The 21,078-nt window shown below is 39.5% G+C and overlaps 3 protein-coding genes across 3 annotated transcripts; 1 reads left to right on the forward strand and 2 right to left on the reverse strand.

Moving 5' to 3' along the window:
• Positions 1 to 2,541: 2,541 nt before the first annotated feature.
• MELLADRAFT_93198 (uncharacterized protein) lies at positions 2,542 to 3,804 on the reverse strand (the record flags this gene model as incomplete). Its single annotated transcript, XM_007416147.1, has 3 exons — positions 2,542 to 2,623; positions 2,722 to 2,733; positions 2,804 to 3,804. 3 exons carry the CDS (start codon positions 3,802 to 3,804, stop codon positions 2,542 to 2,544), a joined length of 1,095 nt encoding a protein of 364 aa, XP_007416209.1.
• A 7,900-nt stretch (positions 3,805 to 11,704) lies between these two features.
• MELLADRAFT_67756 (uncharacterized protein) lies at positions 11,705 to 12,121 on the reverse strand (the record flags this gene model as incomplete). The annotated part of the gene is made up of 1 exon (XM_007416146.1): positions 11,705 to 12,121. One exon carries the CDS (start codon positions 12,119 to 12,121, stop codon positions 11,705 to 11,707), a length of 417 nt encoding a protein of 138 aa, XP_007416208.1.
• A 6,159-nt stretch (positions 12,122 to 18,280) lies between these two features.
• Positions 18,281 to 20,841, forward strand: MELLADRAFT_111770 (uncharacterized protein; the record flags this gene model as incomplete). Its single annotated transcript, XM_007416113.1, has 11 exons — positions 18,281 to 18,560; positions 18,635 to 18,711; positions 18,790 to 18,931; positions 19,021 to 19,115; positions 19,189 to 19,292; positions 19,367 to 19,451; positions 19,525 to 19,639; positions 19,775 to 19,947; positions 20,012 to 20,235; positions 20,326 to 20,444; positions 20,483 to 20,841. 11 exons carry the CDS (start codon positions 18,281 to 18,283, stop codon positions 20,839 to 20,841), a joined length of 1,773 nt encoding a protein of 590 aa, XP_007416175.1.
• Between the last annotated feature and the right edge of the window lie 237 nt (positions 20,842 to 21,078).

Genomic DNA, 21,078 nt, shown 5'->3' on the forward strand with positions numbered 1-21,078 from the left:
TATGGCAATCCTTGGCAATCAGTATCTTTACAAAATAAAGTTTCTATCGTGGATCAATGACTAAACGTTACCTCATGATGCATTTACAATCTTCACTTTGGGTATGTGTATGACATAAAGAGAACGTTCGAGGTGGATCCTGGGAACGTACTTAATCTGGGCTCTGGTTTCCCGACTTAACTTTACAAAATCTTGAGATCTGAAATCATACCTTATCACGCGTACATGAATGCGGGACTTGAGCTCTTCTTCGAGAGGGTGTTGGAAGTGTTGAGGTTTCATGACGAGAAGTACCAGATACATACGTACAGTAGCTAAAGGCTACTCTGTACTACGTAACTGCAAACCAAAATTTTGTTTTTGAGCTCACAAATAGGTATCACAATCTTAACATTTCAAGGAGACAAGTAGATAGGTGGAATCAGAAGAAGGAGCTTAATCTGTCCATATCTTCTGAGGATGATCTGAAGCTTTTTTTTTTTTTTTTTTGATATGGTCAACATTTGGGACCCGGCTATATTTGAAAGCTAAAAGTTAGGGGTTAGGGGTTAGGGTTATGGTTATGGTCCCAGGGACACATTTCCAGTGTCTCAAGCCCATATGTTTATAGTCAAAAATCTCAGGTATCCACACATTAAAAGGTACTAGGGTTAGGGGTTAGGTAGCCAATCACCACATCTAGGTATCCATCTTCACAGAACCCATTGTAAAATTGTATCTCACCTCTTCACTGTGAAGACAGGCAAGCAATAAGAACAACAGTGTTATAAATCTTTTCCAGAAAGGACAGTCATGAAAAAAAGAACAGGTTTCAACAGAAAAGACAGTGAAGAAAAAAAGAGACAGAAGTTTTTTTGGAAAGGCATTCAAGGAAAAAAGAAGTGATGAATACTACTTAAAACTTCAATTTTTGTTGAGCTTTGATTTCAAGGGCTTTTGAGCAATGAGCAGATACCACCACCACATCTGTGTTCTTTGAGGCTGAAAAGTTCAGTTACAGAGTGCATTAACATCCAGGAAGGCCTTCTTGGGAATTGTGCGGTGTCCTCGGTAACGCTTGGCCATCTTCTCAGCCGCAGCACCAGTAAGACCAAGCCTACATAGAGATATTCACAAGTAAGACACAGAAAAGAAAGGCCACAAAAGGAAACATAACTTACTGATACACAGAATGCTGTCGATCAATCTTACGAAAATATTTACGTATAGTGTCTAGCGGACATGTTTTACGAACTTTCTCAAACAAATCTTTTGCATCCTTGAAAGTTTTGCACATGAGTGAAGACTGGCGGAACTCTGGTGGGATAGTTTTTACTTAGCATTATTTTCACACATCAAAACAATCAAATTTGAAAGAGGACTCACGATCCTTGATATAAGACCAAAACAGCTCGATTGGATTGAGATCACAGTGAAATTTTGGTAAAAATAAACAGATGTGACCAGCCTCTTCAATCACCATCTGGAGAAGAGGCTTTTCATTCATGAAATCTGACTGTAAGCTGAGAATTCTGAACCAGCAGCAATCACTACTTTTGCAATCCAACCATGGTTTTACACCACATTCACGCTCAGACACAAAAAAACCACGAGCTTCTGCTTCCTGAATTTGGCGAACAGATGCTTTCTTAGCATCTTGGCTAACTGCCGATGCTTTGCAGCCAGCACACTTGCCAAGGAGGGCTGGTTTATTCAAAGAAGAGACCCGATTTTCGTGATAATCCCAAAGGCCACGTTCCTGCAAGACCACTTTGATACCCTTGGGTTGACCACGAAGTTCAGGAATGTGGTGATCAAGTGGGAAAACCATTAGCTGTGTTTGTCCTTGAAGCTCGATAGGGATATTAGGATCATTGGATGGAATTATGGTAGCTCAAAGGTGGGGTTGCTTCCCACCAGAGGATAGATTCATGGGTTGTACACGTAATGCAGTCGGTCCATATGCTTCGTGAGCTGAAGAGCAGTCGAAGACAAAGACTCCCTGACAGTCAGGATGCATCGCTTCGAAAATTGGCAGAGCCCGTGTTTTGATTTGAGATATCAACTGCTTCATATCCCACCATGGATCACCGTTGGCTCCGGGATGTATGACCACTGCTGCATCACTAACACTTGGAAGTACTGGTTGATAGCCTTCGGATATCAAATCATTAACACGATCCCGATTAACGGTCAGCCGACCAGTAGTCTCGACAATGAAATCTGAGATGTGGATGAGCCGGCCTGAGTCTTTGGATCGAAATTCAGTCGTTCCAGGTAGAAGCCATGACAATCGAGGGCGCTCTTTGGCATGAACGGTGGACTCGTCATGATAAACAAAGACGGTCTCGCGGTTGTCTCCAAGGATCCCAGGGTCAACCCGAGCAGAGTATTCGAGATTATCTCCAAAGTACATCCGAGATCGCTTTCGTAGCTCAGCAAACTCGGCCAAGAATCGAGTTCGACTTTCGACTACATCTGGACGTTCGTGGCCATCGAAATATATGGATTTCCAATACTCCTGAGGCCGATACCCGAGGCGATGCATCCAGCGATAGCTTGTTACCAATGAGATCGATCTACCTGGATTAGTGATTGGTAGAGCTGTGCTATTGACGTAGTCCCAGAACCGACGTGGAGTGACCTTGACCAGAGAAAGTATCAGAAAATCAGTAAAAACTCCAAGATTGAATCGATAAGATCATCTTAAACACTACAACGGTCTCAATCAAATTAACTCACCTTGCCAGGTTTCTTCAAAGAAGACCAAGTGGTTATCGCACTAGCAAGTGCGTAGTTGTCCAACATCGAAGGATGTCTGGACCCGAAGCCTGATTGTGAGAAGATCACCAATCCAAAGTCAAGCAGGTGTTTAGCTTGCGCTCGGATCTTTCTTGCTCTCCCCACACCCGAAGAGAAGTTCATGTGATTGCTGGGAAGTTGACGAAGAGAAGCTTGTGCTGCAAGTACTGAAGCCTGAATGGTCGGCGATTTGGAATTTGCCAAAGAAAGCTCTCTGCGACGGTAATTAAACTCCCTGAGCTCGTCCAAGACTAGGTGAGGGATGTCCCGCTTTGGGTCTTTGCTGTGTTCTGCCTTGTATTTGATTTTTGCTCTTTGTATCTTGAGGTCGAGTGTAGTCCATTCATCCTCAATGGATTTCAAGTGTTGATCCACCGACACTTTCTTGGAAGCTTGCTTCACCTCTCGATTCACTTGAACTTGCTGTACTGATGAAGCTATCCACTCGTTGTACTCCGAATCAACTTCATGGATTGTGTCGGTGGTCTCTAGCTTGTCCGGAAAATCTTCAGTATGATCAGATGCATGGTCTGTGACATCGCTGCAGTCGTCTGATTCAAGTTGCAACTCGATGAGAGAATTTGATCCTGGATTGGCATCGGGGGTTGCTACTGATTCTTCAGATGTGATAGTATGAGACTCTTTTACAACCCAGTTATCCATAAAGCCAATGTTTTTGCCAACCGCTTCGTGTGCCTTCCTTCGACGATTATGCTCAGTTTGTTTGGGAACGGGTTTAGAGATTAGGCGCTTGATGGTGGGGTTTGGATGAGGAATTGGCTTCTTGTAATTCTTGACGTTCCCAAATTTGTTCTTGCGCTTTCCAATGGCTGTTCTGGACGTGTCACGAGTGAGAAAGACTGGAAAGAGTTCCTGATTGAGTTCATCACCACATTCATTTTCATCTTCAGAGTCCGCTATTTGATTTTCAATAAATAACACAATTTCATTGTCAATTCTAAGTCTTTCAGCTTCATTTGCTCGGCGTGATTGTTGAGCTTTTTTGCGTCTTGAAATTGCCATTGGAGTGTTGATGAGCTCAGAGGATGATGGTTTCAGTAGCTTTGAAGAGAATTGGAAAGGCTTGGATTTGTCTGCCAAGTGAGATTTTTTTCTATGTGAAGTGATTTTTTTCTTGTATTATAGCTCAAAGTGGTTGCTGAGGGTGTTCTTTCTACACAAAACCTTGAGAAAACATGTTCTGACCGGGCTACATTACATACATCTCAGCAAAAACTGCACCCCTAACCCCTAACCCCTAACCCAATAATTTTTTTTGGGAAGTCCCAACATTTGGGACCGGTCCCGGCCCCGGGGCCACCCGAATCAAGGGGTAGCACAGAGTAGCCTTTAGCTACTGTACGTCCAAGATCAAGGCCGGCGGTTCCTAAATTTAGAGTTTTGCTTTTTTTTGTCTGTACATTTTCTCTTGTTTCTTGGACAGTTTTCTTGTTCATGAGGATGGACCTTTCTAGGGTTTCCCGACTTAACTTTATAAATCTTGAGATCTGAAATCATACCTTATCGTCATACCTTATCGCCCTTACATAAATGCGGGACTTGAGCTCTTTTTCGAGAGGGTGTTGGAAGTGTTGAGGTTTCATGACGAGAAGTACCAGATACATACGTACGTCCAAGATCAAGGCCTGTGGTTCCCAAACTTAGACTTTCCCCTTGTTTTCTCTACATGCGCTTTTCAGTGCTTATCCACTTTTCTATGTATGCTTTTCATTTTCTCTTGTTTCTTGGACAGTTTCTTGATCATGAGGATGGACCTTTCCAGATCCGTCCCAATCATAGGTTGTATCCCTTTTACATATCACCCGTACCACTAATTGTAGTGGAACCAAATCCTGAGGCTGCAGCACTCACGTGGGGGGCGTGGGTTTTTGTTTTGGGGCGCGCCAGAGCGCGCCTTTTTAATTTTCAAGGCGCGCACCCTTAGTGGGGGCGTGGAGGCGCGCCTTTTGGGTTAAATTTTTTTTTTTCCCAAAAAGTTGATAGTATAGTCTTTTATTTTGTTTGTCAGTAGTAAATTCAAAGAGAATCAGGTGTGGGATTCGGTTCTGATAAGAACGAGATCAGACTTCAGTCACTTGGAAAAGGACTGATGGATGATCGAGAGAAAACCACAATCTAAGAAGGAAGAGATTTCGGAAAACAATAATTGAGTTCGATTTCATGAGAGAACTAAATTAGACAATAACTATTACTAACACCTGATAAGAACAAGATCAGACTTCAGTCACTTGGAAAAGGACTGATGGATGATCGAGAGAAAACCACAATCTAAGAAGGAAGAGATTGCGGAAAACAATAATTGAGTTCGATGAAGAAAAAGGAAAGACAATGATTGAGAAAAGAATTGTCTATATAACTGATTCATCGAAAACAACTTGTCGCGTCATGATGTTAGAAAGAAAGATGATCTATAATGCGTATAAGAAGATACGCGTCCTGCCATGATGAAGACGTCGCTACGCGACTCTCAATTAATTCCTATACTGTAGATACAGGTTAATCAAACAAACAAATCATCTTTGTCCCAATCCTCATCTTCAGGAGAAGAATCAGATACATTAACCATATTCATATCACCTTCATGATCCATATCTTTTTCATTTTTAAATAAATTCTAATTCATCTAATTGAGTATTATTGGGGTCTTCATTGTCTTCAAAATGAATACCATCCTCAAATTCTTGAAGTTGATCTAAATTTTCAAACTGTACATTTAGGACATTGAGATCCTTATCGGGTTTGTTAACAGGTGTGTTTTTCAATGAAGAATCAGGGAGTTGTTTCGGGTTCTCAGATTGCAGATTCAGATCAATCTGAGACATCATCTTCAGTGTGGTGACATTCATACGCGGGCGTGACTTTGTTTTCTGAGCGGACATCCCAGGAAACAAACTTTCAACCCCAGCAGCGTGAGCTATGATCTCAAGAGCTTGACAGCAAAAGTCTTGAGATCATGGGTGTTTGGAGTATTGGGTATTCTTAACCAGCAGTCTATTGCCGATGATGCTGCAGAGCGATCATCATCAGTCTTAATTCAATCACCTAAGTCATGTAAAGTAAAGAGCCTCACATTTAGACGCCATTCATAATGGGCCCTCTGAGTTGTAGTAGCGTAAGACCTGGTCGAGCAAATTCTTGCATTTGTTTTTGCTGTATCTCCATTTCTTAGCAATCTTGACAATTTGGCGAGTCATGTATTCAAGATCAAACTTGCGAGATGCAGTGATTTTGCAACAGATGGGTGTAAGAAACAAGCCAACAATATAGGCTGGTTCTTTGAAAACCTGGATTTGTTTGTTGATGGTAGCAATGCAATGAGATAGGAAAGGTGAGTATCCAATCCCAACACACATCTCCTTGAGCTTTATATAAATATTGATGACCTCTTTCCACACCTCACCAACTGTAGTATTGGCATGCTCTAGGGCCACAATGGCATCAACAACTGGTTGTAGTACTTGCACCAACACATTGTTCAAAGCAAAGTGATGTTGATTGACGACGAGTTTGCAGATGTTTTTCTTGATGGCAGGACTGTCAATCGATCGATCTTCAGCGGTTTTGACACATTTATCAAACCCCAGCTTGTGTGATTGAACACCCAAGCAAAATTTAGCAAAGGAAAACCATTGGGTCTCGGTGAACGTTTTAAGTCCATGTGAGATGCCTTCTTTTTGCCGCCAACTCTCCAAGAAGCTCATCCAGTAATGCGCTTTAGTAAAGAAATTGACAAGTTCTTTATTGTTTGATACTACTTCTTTCATTGTTGGATGAGCCAAGATATCTTTGGTAATCAAGTTGAGCACATGTAAACAGCAAGGTAATGTGGAAATGGCCGGAAACTCTTGAGAAACAATTTTCTGGTAGGATTTGAAACATAGAAAAATGTCAACAGATTTTTAGGAACTCAGGATGAGGTTGTACTGGACTACTTACACGAAACTTGACCATCACAGAGGGAGAATCAAAGACTACAGCACTGATCTGATCCCATTGAAGGCCTTGAGATTTAAGAGTGTCCTTCAATGCATCAAACATATTTTCTGCTGTATGACAAAGTTGATTAAGGTCCAGTACATCAATGAAGTGCTTGAGTTCAGTGCCACGTAAAACAAGAACTGCGTATATACTGTTCTTAGATACGTCGGTCCAGCCATCTAATGAGATTGTTAAGTTCGATTGAGTCTTTAATTTTTCCTCAACCACAATTTTGTGTTTAGCATGTAAAAGAGGGAGAGTTTTTTCCATCAAATAATATCGGGTTGGCGGCTTGAATGGACAGACAGCTAACATTTGTTGATAATTCATGAAATACCTGTTATGAAGAAATCTAAACGCTACTTTGCTTGTGATGAGGGCTTTGAGAATCTCTTCATCGAGCTTAGCAATCTTATCAGATGAATAGGGCATGAAGAATTTCTTTATACCAAAGTTGTGGACAATTTTATCATCTGGAACGAGGGCGACTTCCTTCGTAGCAGTTGCAGAGATAGAGTGTGGTAGAGTAGAAACACCGTTTGCCGCATTATCCTCGGAGATCATCAACTGTTTTTATTCAGATTTTTGTGAGACTGAGATTGATTTACATTCATTTATGATATGCTTGGCCAATTTGCTTGGTTTTCCATCCATCTCCTCCTGGCAGTGTTGGCATTGGGCAAGGCGACGGTGTTTGGAGCTGTCCTGATCATTTGACATGTGGAATCCGGTCCATCACTTACCAAACACAGAAGTTGGTGGAACCCAGTTGGGTTTTTCTTTCTTGTTGACTTTAGGCATATCTTGATGATGTATGCGTGTAAAGTTTAAATTTGGCTTTCAGATGGAGTGAAGCAGGAAGTCTTGAGGTGGCTTGTAGGAAGCCACCTTTCTTTACGAGACCCATTATAGCCTACTTATGTTGCTAGGGCGCGCCACCCCCAGATTCAGCCTGAGCGGGCGCTCCCCAAGGGCGCACTTTTCACGCCACACCCACCACGTGATGCAGCACCCACCGCGAAACTGTGTATTGTTTGACTACAAGTCAAATCGAGGGAGTAAGTTAAAGCAACTCTTAGTCGAAATTTATTTGACTCAAATACCCGTGTTCTCAGCTGCTCTCCAATATCACTTGAGATTTGGCCCCATACAGGCCCATACTTCACCAAGAAATGTTTCAAAAATCAAGACCCCAAATCGGCTCAATCCCGTCTAAGAAGCCCTACGGTACCACAGGATCTGAGAGCAGCTGAGAACACGGGTATTCAACTAAGAGTCGCTTTAACTTACTCCCTCGATTCGACTTGTAGTCAAACAATACACAGTTCCATGGTGCGTTCATCAATTTGAGAAGGCCCTCAAACACTTGTTCACCTCTATCAAAAGTTGACTTTTATCTGAAAAGTGCATAATTATTCCAAGCTCAAATTCGCGTTTCATGCTCCTTGAATGCATATTCAAAAATCAATGTCCATTCAATGCATTTTCTAGTTCTTTGAGAAAGCTGAAAAGCTAAAGCGTCCGGAAATCGTTCTTTTTGCAGATACTAAGAGAACTTTTCTTGTGGTAAATGTCTTATTGTTGTACCGGGTTTTTTGCCAACCAGGTTTGGTTTGAGACCGGATAATGATAAAAAAAAAGTCATAAATGAACAAGAGTTCAGAACCTATCACAGGTTTATAAGATGATCCTTTAGGGGATTGTGTGTTCTATGAAATATAATGGTATTACCTTTGCTAGAAAGGTTGACACCTTGGGACCATTTCTTTTTATTTTTTTTAGCTGCGCGCGCAGCACCGCGCCGCAACTGTCTCTGGAGTCATTTGAAAATTGAAATCAGGCAGCAGGGACATTCGTCACCTTTGTCACCGCTCTTGTTTCCTGCAATCAACACCTCAATCAAGACATTCCAACAAGCATTGTTATATCAACTCTATCCCCAATCATGCAAGATGTTCCAACAAGCTTTATTACATCAAATCTATGACCAATGTGGATGTAAACTTTTTGAGTGGATTAGAGACTGATTGATCTTGAATATCATTAATGCCATCAAGTTCTCATCTTGCTTCTTCAAGATGCTCGAGTTTGAAATTGTATAGATGTGATGTGGTTTGTATGCATGCGCGACTGATTTTCTGTTGAAATTTTCTCATCTTTTTGTTATCTCCTCTTATTATAGTGAACAATCCTTTGGAATTGATTACTTGATTGGAATTGATCACTTGCTTTTAATCAAGAAAATTATGAGACAACTAGAGGATCTTGGTCAGGAGTACTGTGTTCCTGAAGGCGACAAAGATGAGTTGATAAAGACACATGCAAATTGATTGACCATCACATCACTCTTCTAACTTCCCACCCTATTTGGCGGATCTCTTCGTTGGCTCGATCATAGTATGCGACCTGGCGCATTCCGTACTGTGTGTTAGAATTGACTGCCCAAGGGTTGCAGCTGTTGGTAAAGAGTCCATTGGTCCAGAAAGAGTGATCAAAGTCGATTTTGAGAAGGTCAGGGTAGGAGATGCTTGCCGGCTGGGATCAATGTGGAGAAGTGGTGAAATATGATGCTACCAGCTTCTGATAGATCTCGAGTTTAGTCTTCAACTTCACAGCCTGGTCGCGGAGTGACTTAAGTAGGTGAGTCTTGTTGTTGTAACCTGTGCATGCGTGAAACCAAAAGGATTAGCTGGAAAGGGGAATAATACAAAAGTAAATCACTTATCAATGCTCGAATTATTCCCATTGTGTCGGCTAACATCCAGTGGGCGTTTCTGCTCACAAATAGCAACAAACTGATTACAAACTTCCTGCTTTGCATACCATATTTTCAATATCTGATCTTGTTATTGTGCTGCAGGCCCAAAGAATGCAGGTCAGAATAGTAATAACTTGCGGTCTGAGATAGACAAAAAGGTATTACCATTGAGATTGTTCAAAATAGCTTCAGAGCCTATCTTTGAACGTTGTTTTTCAATCTTCTTCTTGATTGTAGCGTGTTCATTGAGCCTTGAAATCGCTTCATTGACATCAGCCGCATCTCAATCCCTTAAAATCATCCATTGAAAGGTAAGATTGCTTTGTTTGAATCTTTAAAAATAATTTAACATATTTTACCAAATTTCTTGAGCCATCTCTTCTAAGCATAGTAATTGACCAAGTTCAATTTTTTGCTCTTCTTGTATATGGCATCTCTTGTTGTGAGAGTTGCGCTCAACAATCCATTGACCTCACAGAAACTTGTAAGTACAGTGTATGGTGGGGAATAACGAGCTTCTCTCTTTGGATAATTTCAAAAGGGAACTCTGAGTGTCATGTAATATAGTATGAGCATTACGTAGTTGGCCTAAAAGCCAGTCACCTAGATCAAATCACAATCAGTGTGATTGATCCAGTTAATCAATCACACTCAAATCTGCATACCTGTTGATTTCAAATTGATTTCCATAAAAAAGTCTGCCCGCCAATTTATGTTGAGGAGCCGATGAAGTTGAGTCAATACACCATTCACCGCCACCAGTAATGATAAAAATGACCAGAACCGCTTGAGTCCTTCACCATCTGACAATCCCCAAAAAGCATTGGAGCATGTGTTGTAGAGTACTTGACATGCCCAGTTATGTACGTAAGCGTGAAAAACGGAAGTCCCAAATTTGAGTCAATCTGCAATACCCTCAAAGAAGTTTCTCTTTGAAATGATAACATGAGATTAGTATTAAGATTGAAAGTTTGGTACAGTATAAACCTACTTGCCTTTTTTATATGCGCTTCAAGCTGACAACCAATGTCATATAGAACTGCTACCTTGATATCTGGCAGATCCGCCAACAATTGCTCAGGAATACTCAACGGATAATAAAGCCTGTCAACAAGTATCGGACATCAACGTTGAGGTATTGGAATATCTCAAGTTAAGATTAAGATACATCACTTACTTTTCACCCGTTTCTTAGATATTGGCTAACTTCAAGGGCACATTGTGTCGGCAAGTACATCCAAACAGACTGGTATAATCACTTCTTTTCCATGAGGTCGAGTTCCTCACATTGTTTGCTGCGGTGTGAGAGTCAGAGCACGGATTCTAAATCAAAATCGAGTTAGCCATAAGTTCTGATGTAAGGTGGAGTTGTATGAAACATACCTCGATGTCCTTGGCTTGGGCTTTGGTTGATTTTTGATGAATTTCGTGCTTTGTCATAAGAGAGGGTTTGATGAATACCTACGGATACTTGTCTTTGGTGGGATTATCTTCACTTGATTTGGTGTAGTGCCTATGTTGAAAATTTCCATCTAAAGAAACAATAACATGTGGTTCTTCAGCTGAACATTGTTCATGGATTGTTGGACCAAAACATCGGGCACAGCAATCAGCTAATAATTGAGCATTTGAAAGCTTGAGGCCTTCCTTATAATTTTTCTTCACACAGAGCAAGATGGTTTGATACATGTTGACCAAATCAGAGAATTGCCTTTGGAGATCACGTTCATGGATGAGTGATCTGTATCAATAAGATTGAGGTTTCAAGTTAGTTTGGCTTTGTAGATTGAGAGACGATGTCAATCCATTGATGAATCCAGTACTTGAAATCACTGTTGTACTCCAAAGTTGATGGTGAAATTGAAGGAGCCGTACTGAGAATGCTGTCCGTGGAGTTTGAGGCAAGCTTGCGATATATCCAAAGTGTAAAAGTTGTACAGGCTTGGGCATACACTCACAGAAGAGGATTTGATGCTTGCTATGAAGTCCTAAGACATCAATAAGGTCAACTGCTTGGATCGTGAGTTTAGAATTCAAGCATTGCCAGTTGATGTCCACATCAAGGTATGAGACTTGAGAAGTCCAGTTTTTTGTTTTGTATTGAAGTTCAAGGTATGTAGCAGTCATCTGAAATTCAATTGCTTTCCAGTGAAGTTTGAGATTTCTTCAAGCCTCTGCATTCCACCAACCACAACTTTCTTGAGCAAAAACATGGGCGGCATCAGGGATCTGAGAAGCAGGAGCTTCTGGTTTGTCAGGGAAAGGTATAAAGTTATTTAAATCGAGTTCATCTGGTGATTTGTCGGGATTTTCATTTGAAGCTGGAATAGGATTAGTGGTGATGCCGAGAGAAGCGGAGATTGATTGAGCTTTTTGACGAGTAATCCTAGGGGGGGTAGCAGCTTTTTGTTTCCGTTTTGACCTGAAACCCATATCACCTAGAAAGTTTTTTGGTTTATTCCTGTGTCCCATATTGGTGAGGTGTAGTATTTGAGAGTTCAACAATGAAATAGGAGAACTTGAAGGGGGAAGGGGTATTGGAAGAGCTGAACAGTGAACTTGGGTGAACGCACCTTGAGCCATGATTAGGTCACAGCCTGTGGTACCGTAGTGCTTCTTAGACGGGATTGAGCCGATTTGGGGTCTTGATTTTTGAAACATTTCTTGGTGAAGTATGGGCCTGTATGGGGCCAAATCTCAAGTGATATTGGAGAGCAGCTGAGAACACGGGTATTTGACTAAGGGTTGCTTTAACTTACTCCCTCAATTTGACTTGTAGTTAAACAATACACAGTTCCGCGGTGCTCTCTGTCTCTCTTTCTTTCTCAGTGATTTTAACTAACTCAACAAAGTCCCTGTCATCTGCCAGACTTTGGAAGCAAGTCCTAGACATCTGGCAGCAGGGACTTAGCTAACTTAACTAAGTCCCTCTGAGGCTCGACACCTGTCAATCAACAAGTTGAATCAGGATGTCTTCACCGGAGGGACTTACATCTAAACTCAGCAATTTGGCCTGAGGGGTAAGGATTTCTTTGCAGGGGGATTCTTGTTCAGTTAAAACATTCCATCTCAAAAAATCACATTCCCTGTTTTCAAGTTTGTTGACTTTGGTCACTTCTTCAATTCAATTCATTACACCTTGTAAGCACAGGTATGGATATGATCAATTGTGTGATCAGATGTGAAATGCTATAACTGATATCCCATCCAAGAATTGAGCTGCGCACATAATTATCCCTCTAACCCCATAACAATCATGGTTTGAGAAGGTTTTTACAGAAACTTATACAGGTATGGATTATAAGGTTTGTGGTATGGCTTTAGAGAGTTTTGACTGTAGTGCTTTGAAAGCCGTACATACACAGAGTACACAGAGGTGAGGATTTAAACCAAAAACCAACAAACCAACACCAAAAAGGTTTAAAGAAGAGCTGAAAAAAAGCGGAAATGGTAGTATAGATATGGACACACATGAAGTCAAATAAATGGTTTAAATGAACAAAAGACAAAGTGTACCAAACTTCACCATACCTCTTCACCCTATCAACCTAATGGTAAAAAAAACTCAAGTAGCTTCAAAAATACAGTCGGTGTTTTTCAAGCAATATCGAAAAAACCATTAAAGATTACATATTGACCAAAAAAGAAAAAGATCAAAAAACTCCGTTTTGAACTTAAAGACGCACACATCATGAAATGAAATGAATTTCAAATCACTAACTTAACAAAGTCCCTGTCATCTGCCAGACTTCGGAAGCAAGTTCTAGACATCTGGCAGCTGGGACTTAGTGTTTATCGACACATCGTGGCCTGAGGGGTTTGAGGCTTTTGGGTGAGATCCACCTATTTCCCTCTTTATCTCCTCCATATCCTGAGGAAAATTTTTGGGACCAAGAAATGAAAGATGCGCTGATTCTCAGCGCATCTTGTACACAGGAAACCAACCGAGGAGCTATCCTCACTCTTTTTTTTTGCCTGTGTAAATATTCCAATTTCCATCCAAGCAACATTTCTCAACAACAGTTTTTTCGATCGAGGTCTTTTTTTTGCTCAAAACAACATCAAAAGGTATTAAAAATCAAATATTTACACAAGAAACAAAAAGGAAGGAAGAGAGTTCCTCAGTTGGTTACTTGTGTACAAGATGCGCTGCAAATCAGCACATCTTTCATTTCTTGGTCCCAAAAAAAATGGGATATGGAGGAGATAGAGCACAGAAGAAGGGGCTCCCAGCCAACAGTCCCAAAACCCTCAGGCCACTGTGTGTCAATAAACACCAAGTCCCCGTTACAGCTCAGAGTTTTTAAAAAACTTTAGATGATTTTTGAGGAAGGAGGGGAGCAACTTCCTTGGGAAAAAAACATGTACAATGTGTGGAAAAGAACAGCGCACATTTTTTTTCTTGGGTCCAGGGAACCGTTACTTACGAGTTTGGCATAAGTCCCTCGCTCGACGTCTCACAAGGATGCGCGATGTGGTAATCAATCTATGAGACCAATCAAAAAAAATCGAATTTTGAATTACATCAATTATATTACAAATATTTTATCTTTACATACTCAATTTATTTAAACAAACTTAATAAGATAAGCATAAACTATTAACAAAAAAAAACATAAGAAAAACTCGAAAATAGAGGTATACAGGTTGGAAATGGTTTTTAGGGTATTAATATTAGGTTTATGGGTTTAGTAGGGTCAGAATATGGAAGAGGAGCATTATGTTATTCAGTAACAACTTTAATCATGATGGTCTATAAGATAAAATAGAAGTTATTAAGGAAATGGAAAAAAGTCGAAATTGGTAAACAAGGGTTTACAGGTAGTTTTACATATGTAACAGTGGTATTAGTAATGAATGAGGTTGCCAAGAGTGTTTTTAGGGATTTCCACGGTTAGATATTGCTGTGTAATGTTACAGAAGACAAGAAAAGCTTAGTAAAAGGTGTGTAAAGTGAAGAAAATAGGTGAAAATCATCGAAAATGAAGGTTTTCAGATGATTACATGTGTCAAATGACGTCATAACATGATGCGTAATAGTTCATGCGACGCCGAATCATCCAATTCATAATGTACAATTTTTAAATCATTTGTAACAGAGGCGTATGGCAAAAGTTATAAGGAATCAAAGGATTTGATTACACATCAACAAGATCACAAATCATTAATAACAAGCAATTACATCATTGAAATGCTGAATCATCATAAGATCAAATCAATATTCATTCTAGAACATTCAAAACACAGCATATACACAGCATATACACAGCATTTGATCATAAGAATAGAGATTAGTCATGTTCTACTGGTCAAATTAGTAATAAATCTTATCAGATGATGAATAGAAGATCACATTACATCACAGTAATGATCATAATGGGTTTATGAGCTACTGATGGCAAAATTTAGGAATGTAGAGAGTGGTTGAATCATTAGATCATAGCTGTTTACCAACATTTTAGTCATCTTTTGGTTTTTTCAGATGGTAAAGAGGATTTTTTTTAAGAGCTGTTTACCACTTTAACAATTTGTATCAATGTGTTCATAAAGTTGTGTAATTTGTGCAAAATTATCTTTCCTTTCTTCTTTATCTCTTACAGAGCTTTAATTTTATTTATCATTATAAATTTATTATAGCAGTACTAGGTCACTCAAACCAGCCCTTCATCAGAGGAGAAATTTGTTTTATGTGCTTTATATGACACTGTCATTCTGGAATAATATCAAAAAGATATTGAGATTATTTTTCTACTTTTGACTTGACTGGAATAACACTAAAATTGTGTTGAGATTAATTAAATCAGGTGCTTTTCTCCCATCAAATCAGTTATATTTCTCTGGTGCCTTATCAGTACTCAAGTCAACAGTTTCTCTTTCTGATTGACTTGTTTTAGAAGAGAAGTCCTTAGACAACTTCTACTAGTCATTTTTATTAGTAGATTATCCTCTTCCAGCTCTGTATAACCCTTGTTGGGTTATAAGTTCTACAGCGAGCGTGGGACTTTGCTAAGTTTAAGGTTTTGTATTCAATTTCATCAACCATTTATTCCAAATGTAAAAAATTTATGTGATCACGTTTAGTATACTAGTCGAATCATATCTCCAAGATCGGTACAAGCTTATTTAGTAGGTATAACTCATATATTTAAATTAGATTTTCCATCCATTATTTGTGAATCAAGACATCAAGACGTGATTGATACAATGAAGCATTGCATGAAAGAGTTTTCAAAACCGGTTAACAGAAAGAAAGCTTTAGCAATCAGTCAAATTGAAGATATCATCAAAAAACTAACATCATCTCACAACGACAAACTCTTTCTAGCTATGTTGGGATCAGGTTTTGGGGGACTTCATTGTTTAGGTGAACTAACTAACCCTGATTCTGAAAGTTTATTTGATGCTAGGAAGGTTATATTACGTTCCTCAATTTCATTTTCAGTGTGTAAAAGCTTTGTTCAGTATCATTTACCGTATTCAAAAGGCGATACAAAATTCATCGGCACACCCATCATTATCAAATATTTCAAAAATACAACAGCTTGTCCTATTTGACTCATCAAATCATACCTTTGTTCAAGAGATAGCAATTTCATTTGTTCAAAGGAGTTATTCATTACTTCTGAAGGCTTCGTTGCAACTCAATCTTGCTTCTTGAAGAGATTCCATCCACATTTTGATAAAACTTATTCAGGTCATTCATTACGTTCAGGTGGAGCTACTGTGTTAGCGCAAGCTGGAGCTACAATGGATTATGTCATCTCTGAAATAACCCATACCTTTTTATGGAACCCAAAAGGTATGGGTTTTCATAGGGTATGTGTTATCACAATGGTCTTCTGGGCTAAAAAGTGGAAATTATGGACCAAAAAAGGCATGGGTTAGGCCAGAGTATGTGTTACAAGGGGTATGGGTTATTTCAGAGTTGACTGTATGTCAAAAGCGCTGGTTGTTGGCCATCTGATGCATTTCTCATTTATGTTTGTGGTCACGCTGCGCTTAGGTTACCAGAGAACCAAAATCATATTATTGGTCATTTGTCTCACGTTGGAGCTAATGTTGTTTTCAAGTACTGAGTTCTTTGGTTTTTTATCTATAAGAAAGACTGTCTATCACTACACCAAATCAAAAATTTACCATGGAGTTTAGAAAAGTCAAAATGAAGAAAATTCTGTGCAATGCTTAAGGGGTTGAAAAAAATTGAAAAATTATGGTTGAATCCACCTTTGATGTCTCCTTCTTTTGCATATTGTTTCTTATTTTTACCTTTAGTGTTGAAGATGTTTCAAAGAAAAATGATGTTGAGGTATATTTGGTCAGAAACCCAAATTATGTCCAAAACTACCAAGGTTTGGGAAGAAATGTGAATATTCACAAAGACACCAATTTTTTTCCAATCAATTTGGTAGTCACAAATTATGAAAGCCACACCCAGGATCTACAATTTTCATTTAGATGCTATAAGCATTGCGGCAAAGATTTATAAGCTTTTCTTGCTTTGCTGATGGGGACTGTGATTGCTGTACCTTGGTCATTTTTGGACACATACCGCCCATTCCAATGTGTACATTGTAAATCAAACATTCAGCATTTAGAATGCAAAGAAATTACATATGGTGAACCAAAATGGACAATTTTATTTGTCTCACAAGATTAATGACTAAATAAGTGCCAGTTTTGGACAAAAGCTGAGTTTCTGACCTGATATACACTGCTGCCATAAAAACATGAAAAAATATGCAAAATGATAGGCACATGCAGGGCTATGCAACCCTTATTTTTTCATATTTTTCTGACCCCTTCTGCCGTGTGTATAATTTTCTATGTTTGCCTAATTTTCTAAACTCAGCGGTAAATTTGCAATCTGATGTAGTGTATGGCTATGGCCTTGTCTTTGGTCAATGGTTATCATACCTCAGCAGTGGTCTATGGCTACCAGCCTTTCCGCACGTATTGGTTAATGGCTGCCGCCTAGTGTGTTATGTCTATGGTTTTGACCTAGAAAGAATTCTTCTGTTTGATATGGTTTGGGCGAATATTTACTGACAATGTTTTTGTTTGTTAATTCACTTCCTCTCCTACGTCACCACTCTTGGTTGTACGCTGTTAGGCGGGTCAGATAGGGCGTGTTTTCTATCATACAAGTAATATTATCCCCTGGGCTTACGCCTTGGGTTTCGCACCAAACACTGGCCTATTTCTATTTGGTATTTTTTACCAAATATCATGTGAGTTTTGACAAGTCCCATTTCAAGGGTGTCATAAAGCTATGGCCAGTACCAAATAGACTCGAGGTCTATAAGCAAATGGTCTGTGCCTAAGATGGACGGATTGAATAGGTGAAGAACAATCCATTCATCAGCTTTTCAGGTAGATAAATGAAACAAACATTTGACCTATGATGAAAAAGATGAAATATAACTATGATGTCATAGGAGATTTGTGACATACTTGAGTTCAGAGTAGCACACATAATAACTTCAACAGAGTGCCACTTGGATCATCAATGGGTATGATGCGTCTTTTGGTTCACATCCACTCAGTGAACTCTGATGATGGAAGTTTTTAGTTCTACAATGTCCTCTTCTTAGCTCTGTAGTGAAATCCTTCCATGCCTAGGATGGCCTTGATTGTTCTCATTGCTCAAGTTTAGAGAACTGCATACATACGTTGCGGCGCGTCTGTGCGCGCCCTCTTTTGAAACGGCATGCCAGATCAATCAACTTGACAATCCTCCAAATCATGTTTCTTGATGAGTTCCAACTTCCCAGATACCTTTTACCTTCAAGTACGGTTCGAATGATGGCCTTCAGAGCAGTCAAGACAGTCGATGATTTAGTAACGGTCGTCAGGATTCATCGATGGAGTTCTTTGTCACGTTCAGGAAGTCGTCAAAATCAGTCAAGATCCTCATCACCTCGTAATTCGTATTACTCTACATGGAAACCATCGAGCGTAGAACCTACTATTGGACTCGAATTGCATGTTCAATTGGCTAGTTCATCAAAGTTATTTTCTTCAGGTACGTTTAAGTTGCGATTATATTTTGCTTTGAATGATACCAAGTTGTTTTTTGATCGAACCTATTTTACTCAGCTCGTGGTCCAACTACCGAACTGGAAAGTAACACAAATGTAGCTCTATTTGATGCTGCTATTCCAGGAACCCAACCAGTTTCGTTCAAATTCAACTTCAACTTTAATCTGATTTGAATTCAAACAAACTTATCTCTTTGGGATGGAAAAACCAAGATCTTATCTTGGGATTGTCTTAGATTAGCTTTAGTAGCTTCTTTAGCTTTCAAATGTGATGTTCAATCTATCATTGGATTTGATCGTAAACATTACTTTTATCCTGATTTACCGGCTGGTTATCAAATCACTCAACATTATTGTGGGTCATTTTGATTTCTTTTGTGATGATGGTTTTGAGTTTGCTTGTTAATTTTTTTTTTAAAATCTTGAACGGGATTTTTTCTTTAGCTCCGATTGCAAGAAATGGCAAGGTTTCTATTGGTCCAAGAGATGGTTCAGATAGGCAATTTGATGTGCGGATCAAGCAGGTTCAATTAGAACAGGTTCGTGTCTTGAATATTTTTCTAATCTTATCCAATGATAATGGTCTGACAGGTTTGGTTGTTGATTTTTCAGGACACTGCAAAGTCTTACAAGGATCCATTGGGTGACAACATCCTGATCGATTTAAACAGGAGCGGAGCGGCTTTGATCGAGATAGTCACTGAGCCAGACATCCAGTCAGTTTCCGGATTTGTGGCTCTGGGTCTCTTGAGTCATAAGTTTGTCTAAATCAGTCTGTGCCAATAACTAGGTCCGCACGCGAAGCGTCGATATTTGTGCGCAAGCTCCAAGCGATTTTAAGGGCTACTGGAGTTTCGAAAGGCAATATGGAACAGGTGTGTAACAGCTCGTAGTTGTTCTCCTAAGGAATTCACAAGAGTGAGTTATCTGATTTGGGTTTCATCAAAGGGTTCTTTGAGATGTGATGTGAATGTATCAGTCAAACCGAAAGGATCTACTTCATTTGGCACAAGATGTGAAATCAAAAACGTAAATGGATTTGGGAACATTGAGCAAGCGATTAGTGCATCAACTTTCTCGTAAACGTTCTTCCTTTCAAAGTTTATTTCACAAGTTTGGTATCCAAGAAAACCTATACTTGTGATAAGATCACTCATCTGAGTCATCTAATCCAATATCTCACTTATCGTTAATCCAGCATACGAGGTTAGGAGACAAGCCGCTTTGATAGACCAGAATCAGGATGTCGTGTCTGAAACGAGAGGATTCGATATGGCTAAGCAAAGTACTTATCGACTTCGTAGCAAGGAAACTGTTACAGATTATAGATATATGCCTGATGCAGATATCCCACCAATCTCAATTCCACAGGTATGAAGTACATATCATCTTGAACTTTTCCTCTCATTGACTGATCTTGTTTGGAAATACTTAGAATATCGTAGAGCAGTTTAGAGAACTGGTTCCTGAACTACCGGACCAAACAGTCGATAGGATCCATTCGAAATACAAAATTCCTATTAAGACATCAGAGATTTTATTGGCTATCGGACAGGATAGTATTGATAATGTTTTAGATGTGGGATGTGGGGTACGATTTTTTGAAGCGGTTATGTCTGTTGTTCAACCAGAAATAAATGGTAAACTTGTTGCAGATTGGTATGTGAATGGTTTTGATCAATTAATGATGTTGAAACTGATTTGAAAAGGTTTTGGATGATTGAATGATATTTGATTGTATTTGAATAGGATTCTGAATGATTTGCTTGGTTTGTTATCAAAATATGGGATTGCATTTGTTGATACTCCAATCAATCCGAACGAATTAGCTCGTTTGATAAATAGCGTAGCAAAGAAGGATGTTCCGAGTACGTGTTTTGCTCGATAACCCTCACTGTTGTCCTAGACCTAGAAACCAAAGATCTGATCAAGTACTCGTTCCTGAACCCTTTCATGACAGGACCTATTGCTCGCGAGATGTTGGAGCGCGCTATACAAAATGAACGCGGTTCATTATCCCAACAGCTTGAAGACTATCTAAAGCTTCCTAATCAGACGGAGACGATATCAACTGAAGAATTGGCAGTTGAAATAATCAGGGATATGACACGTGAGGTGACATTGATTAGACGTGGTGGACATGATCAAATCGTTGGGAAACTTGTAGGAGAAGGTATGCGTCGAAGTCAGCGACGTGCAGATCCAGTTGTTTTGAAGTCTACTCTTGAAAGATTGTTAGATATTTCAAAGGATGTTGGTACATGATGGAGAATGAATCTGATAGACTGGGAACCTAATGTGTACTCCCTCAGCCTTCATTCGAGAGGATCGATATTTTTACAGGATGAAATTCTTCATCACGTGTATATCATTCATTTTGCCATAGCAGTGAGAGTTGTTAGAGTCCTACCTTGGCCTTTAAAAGGAAGATAACAAAGAGACACGAAGGCTGTGTAACTATGAAGTGAGTGGTTGGCTCTTTTACAGCTAAAGAGATCATTC

The sequence above is a fragment of the Melampsora larici-populina genome, assembly GCF_000204055.1.
Source record: "Melampsora larici-populina 98AG31 unplaced genomic scaffold MELLAscaffold_57, whole genome shotgun sequence".
Lineage (NCBI taxonomy): Eukaryota > Fungi > Basidiomycota > Pucciniomycetes > Pucciniales > Melampsoraceae > Melampsora > Melampsora laricis-populina.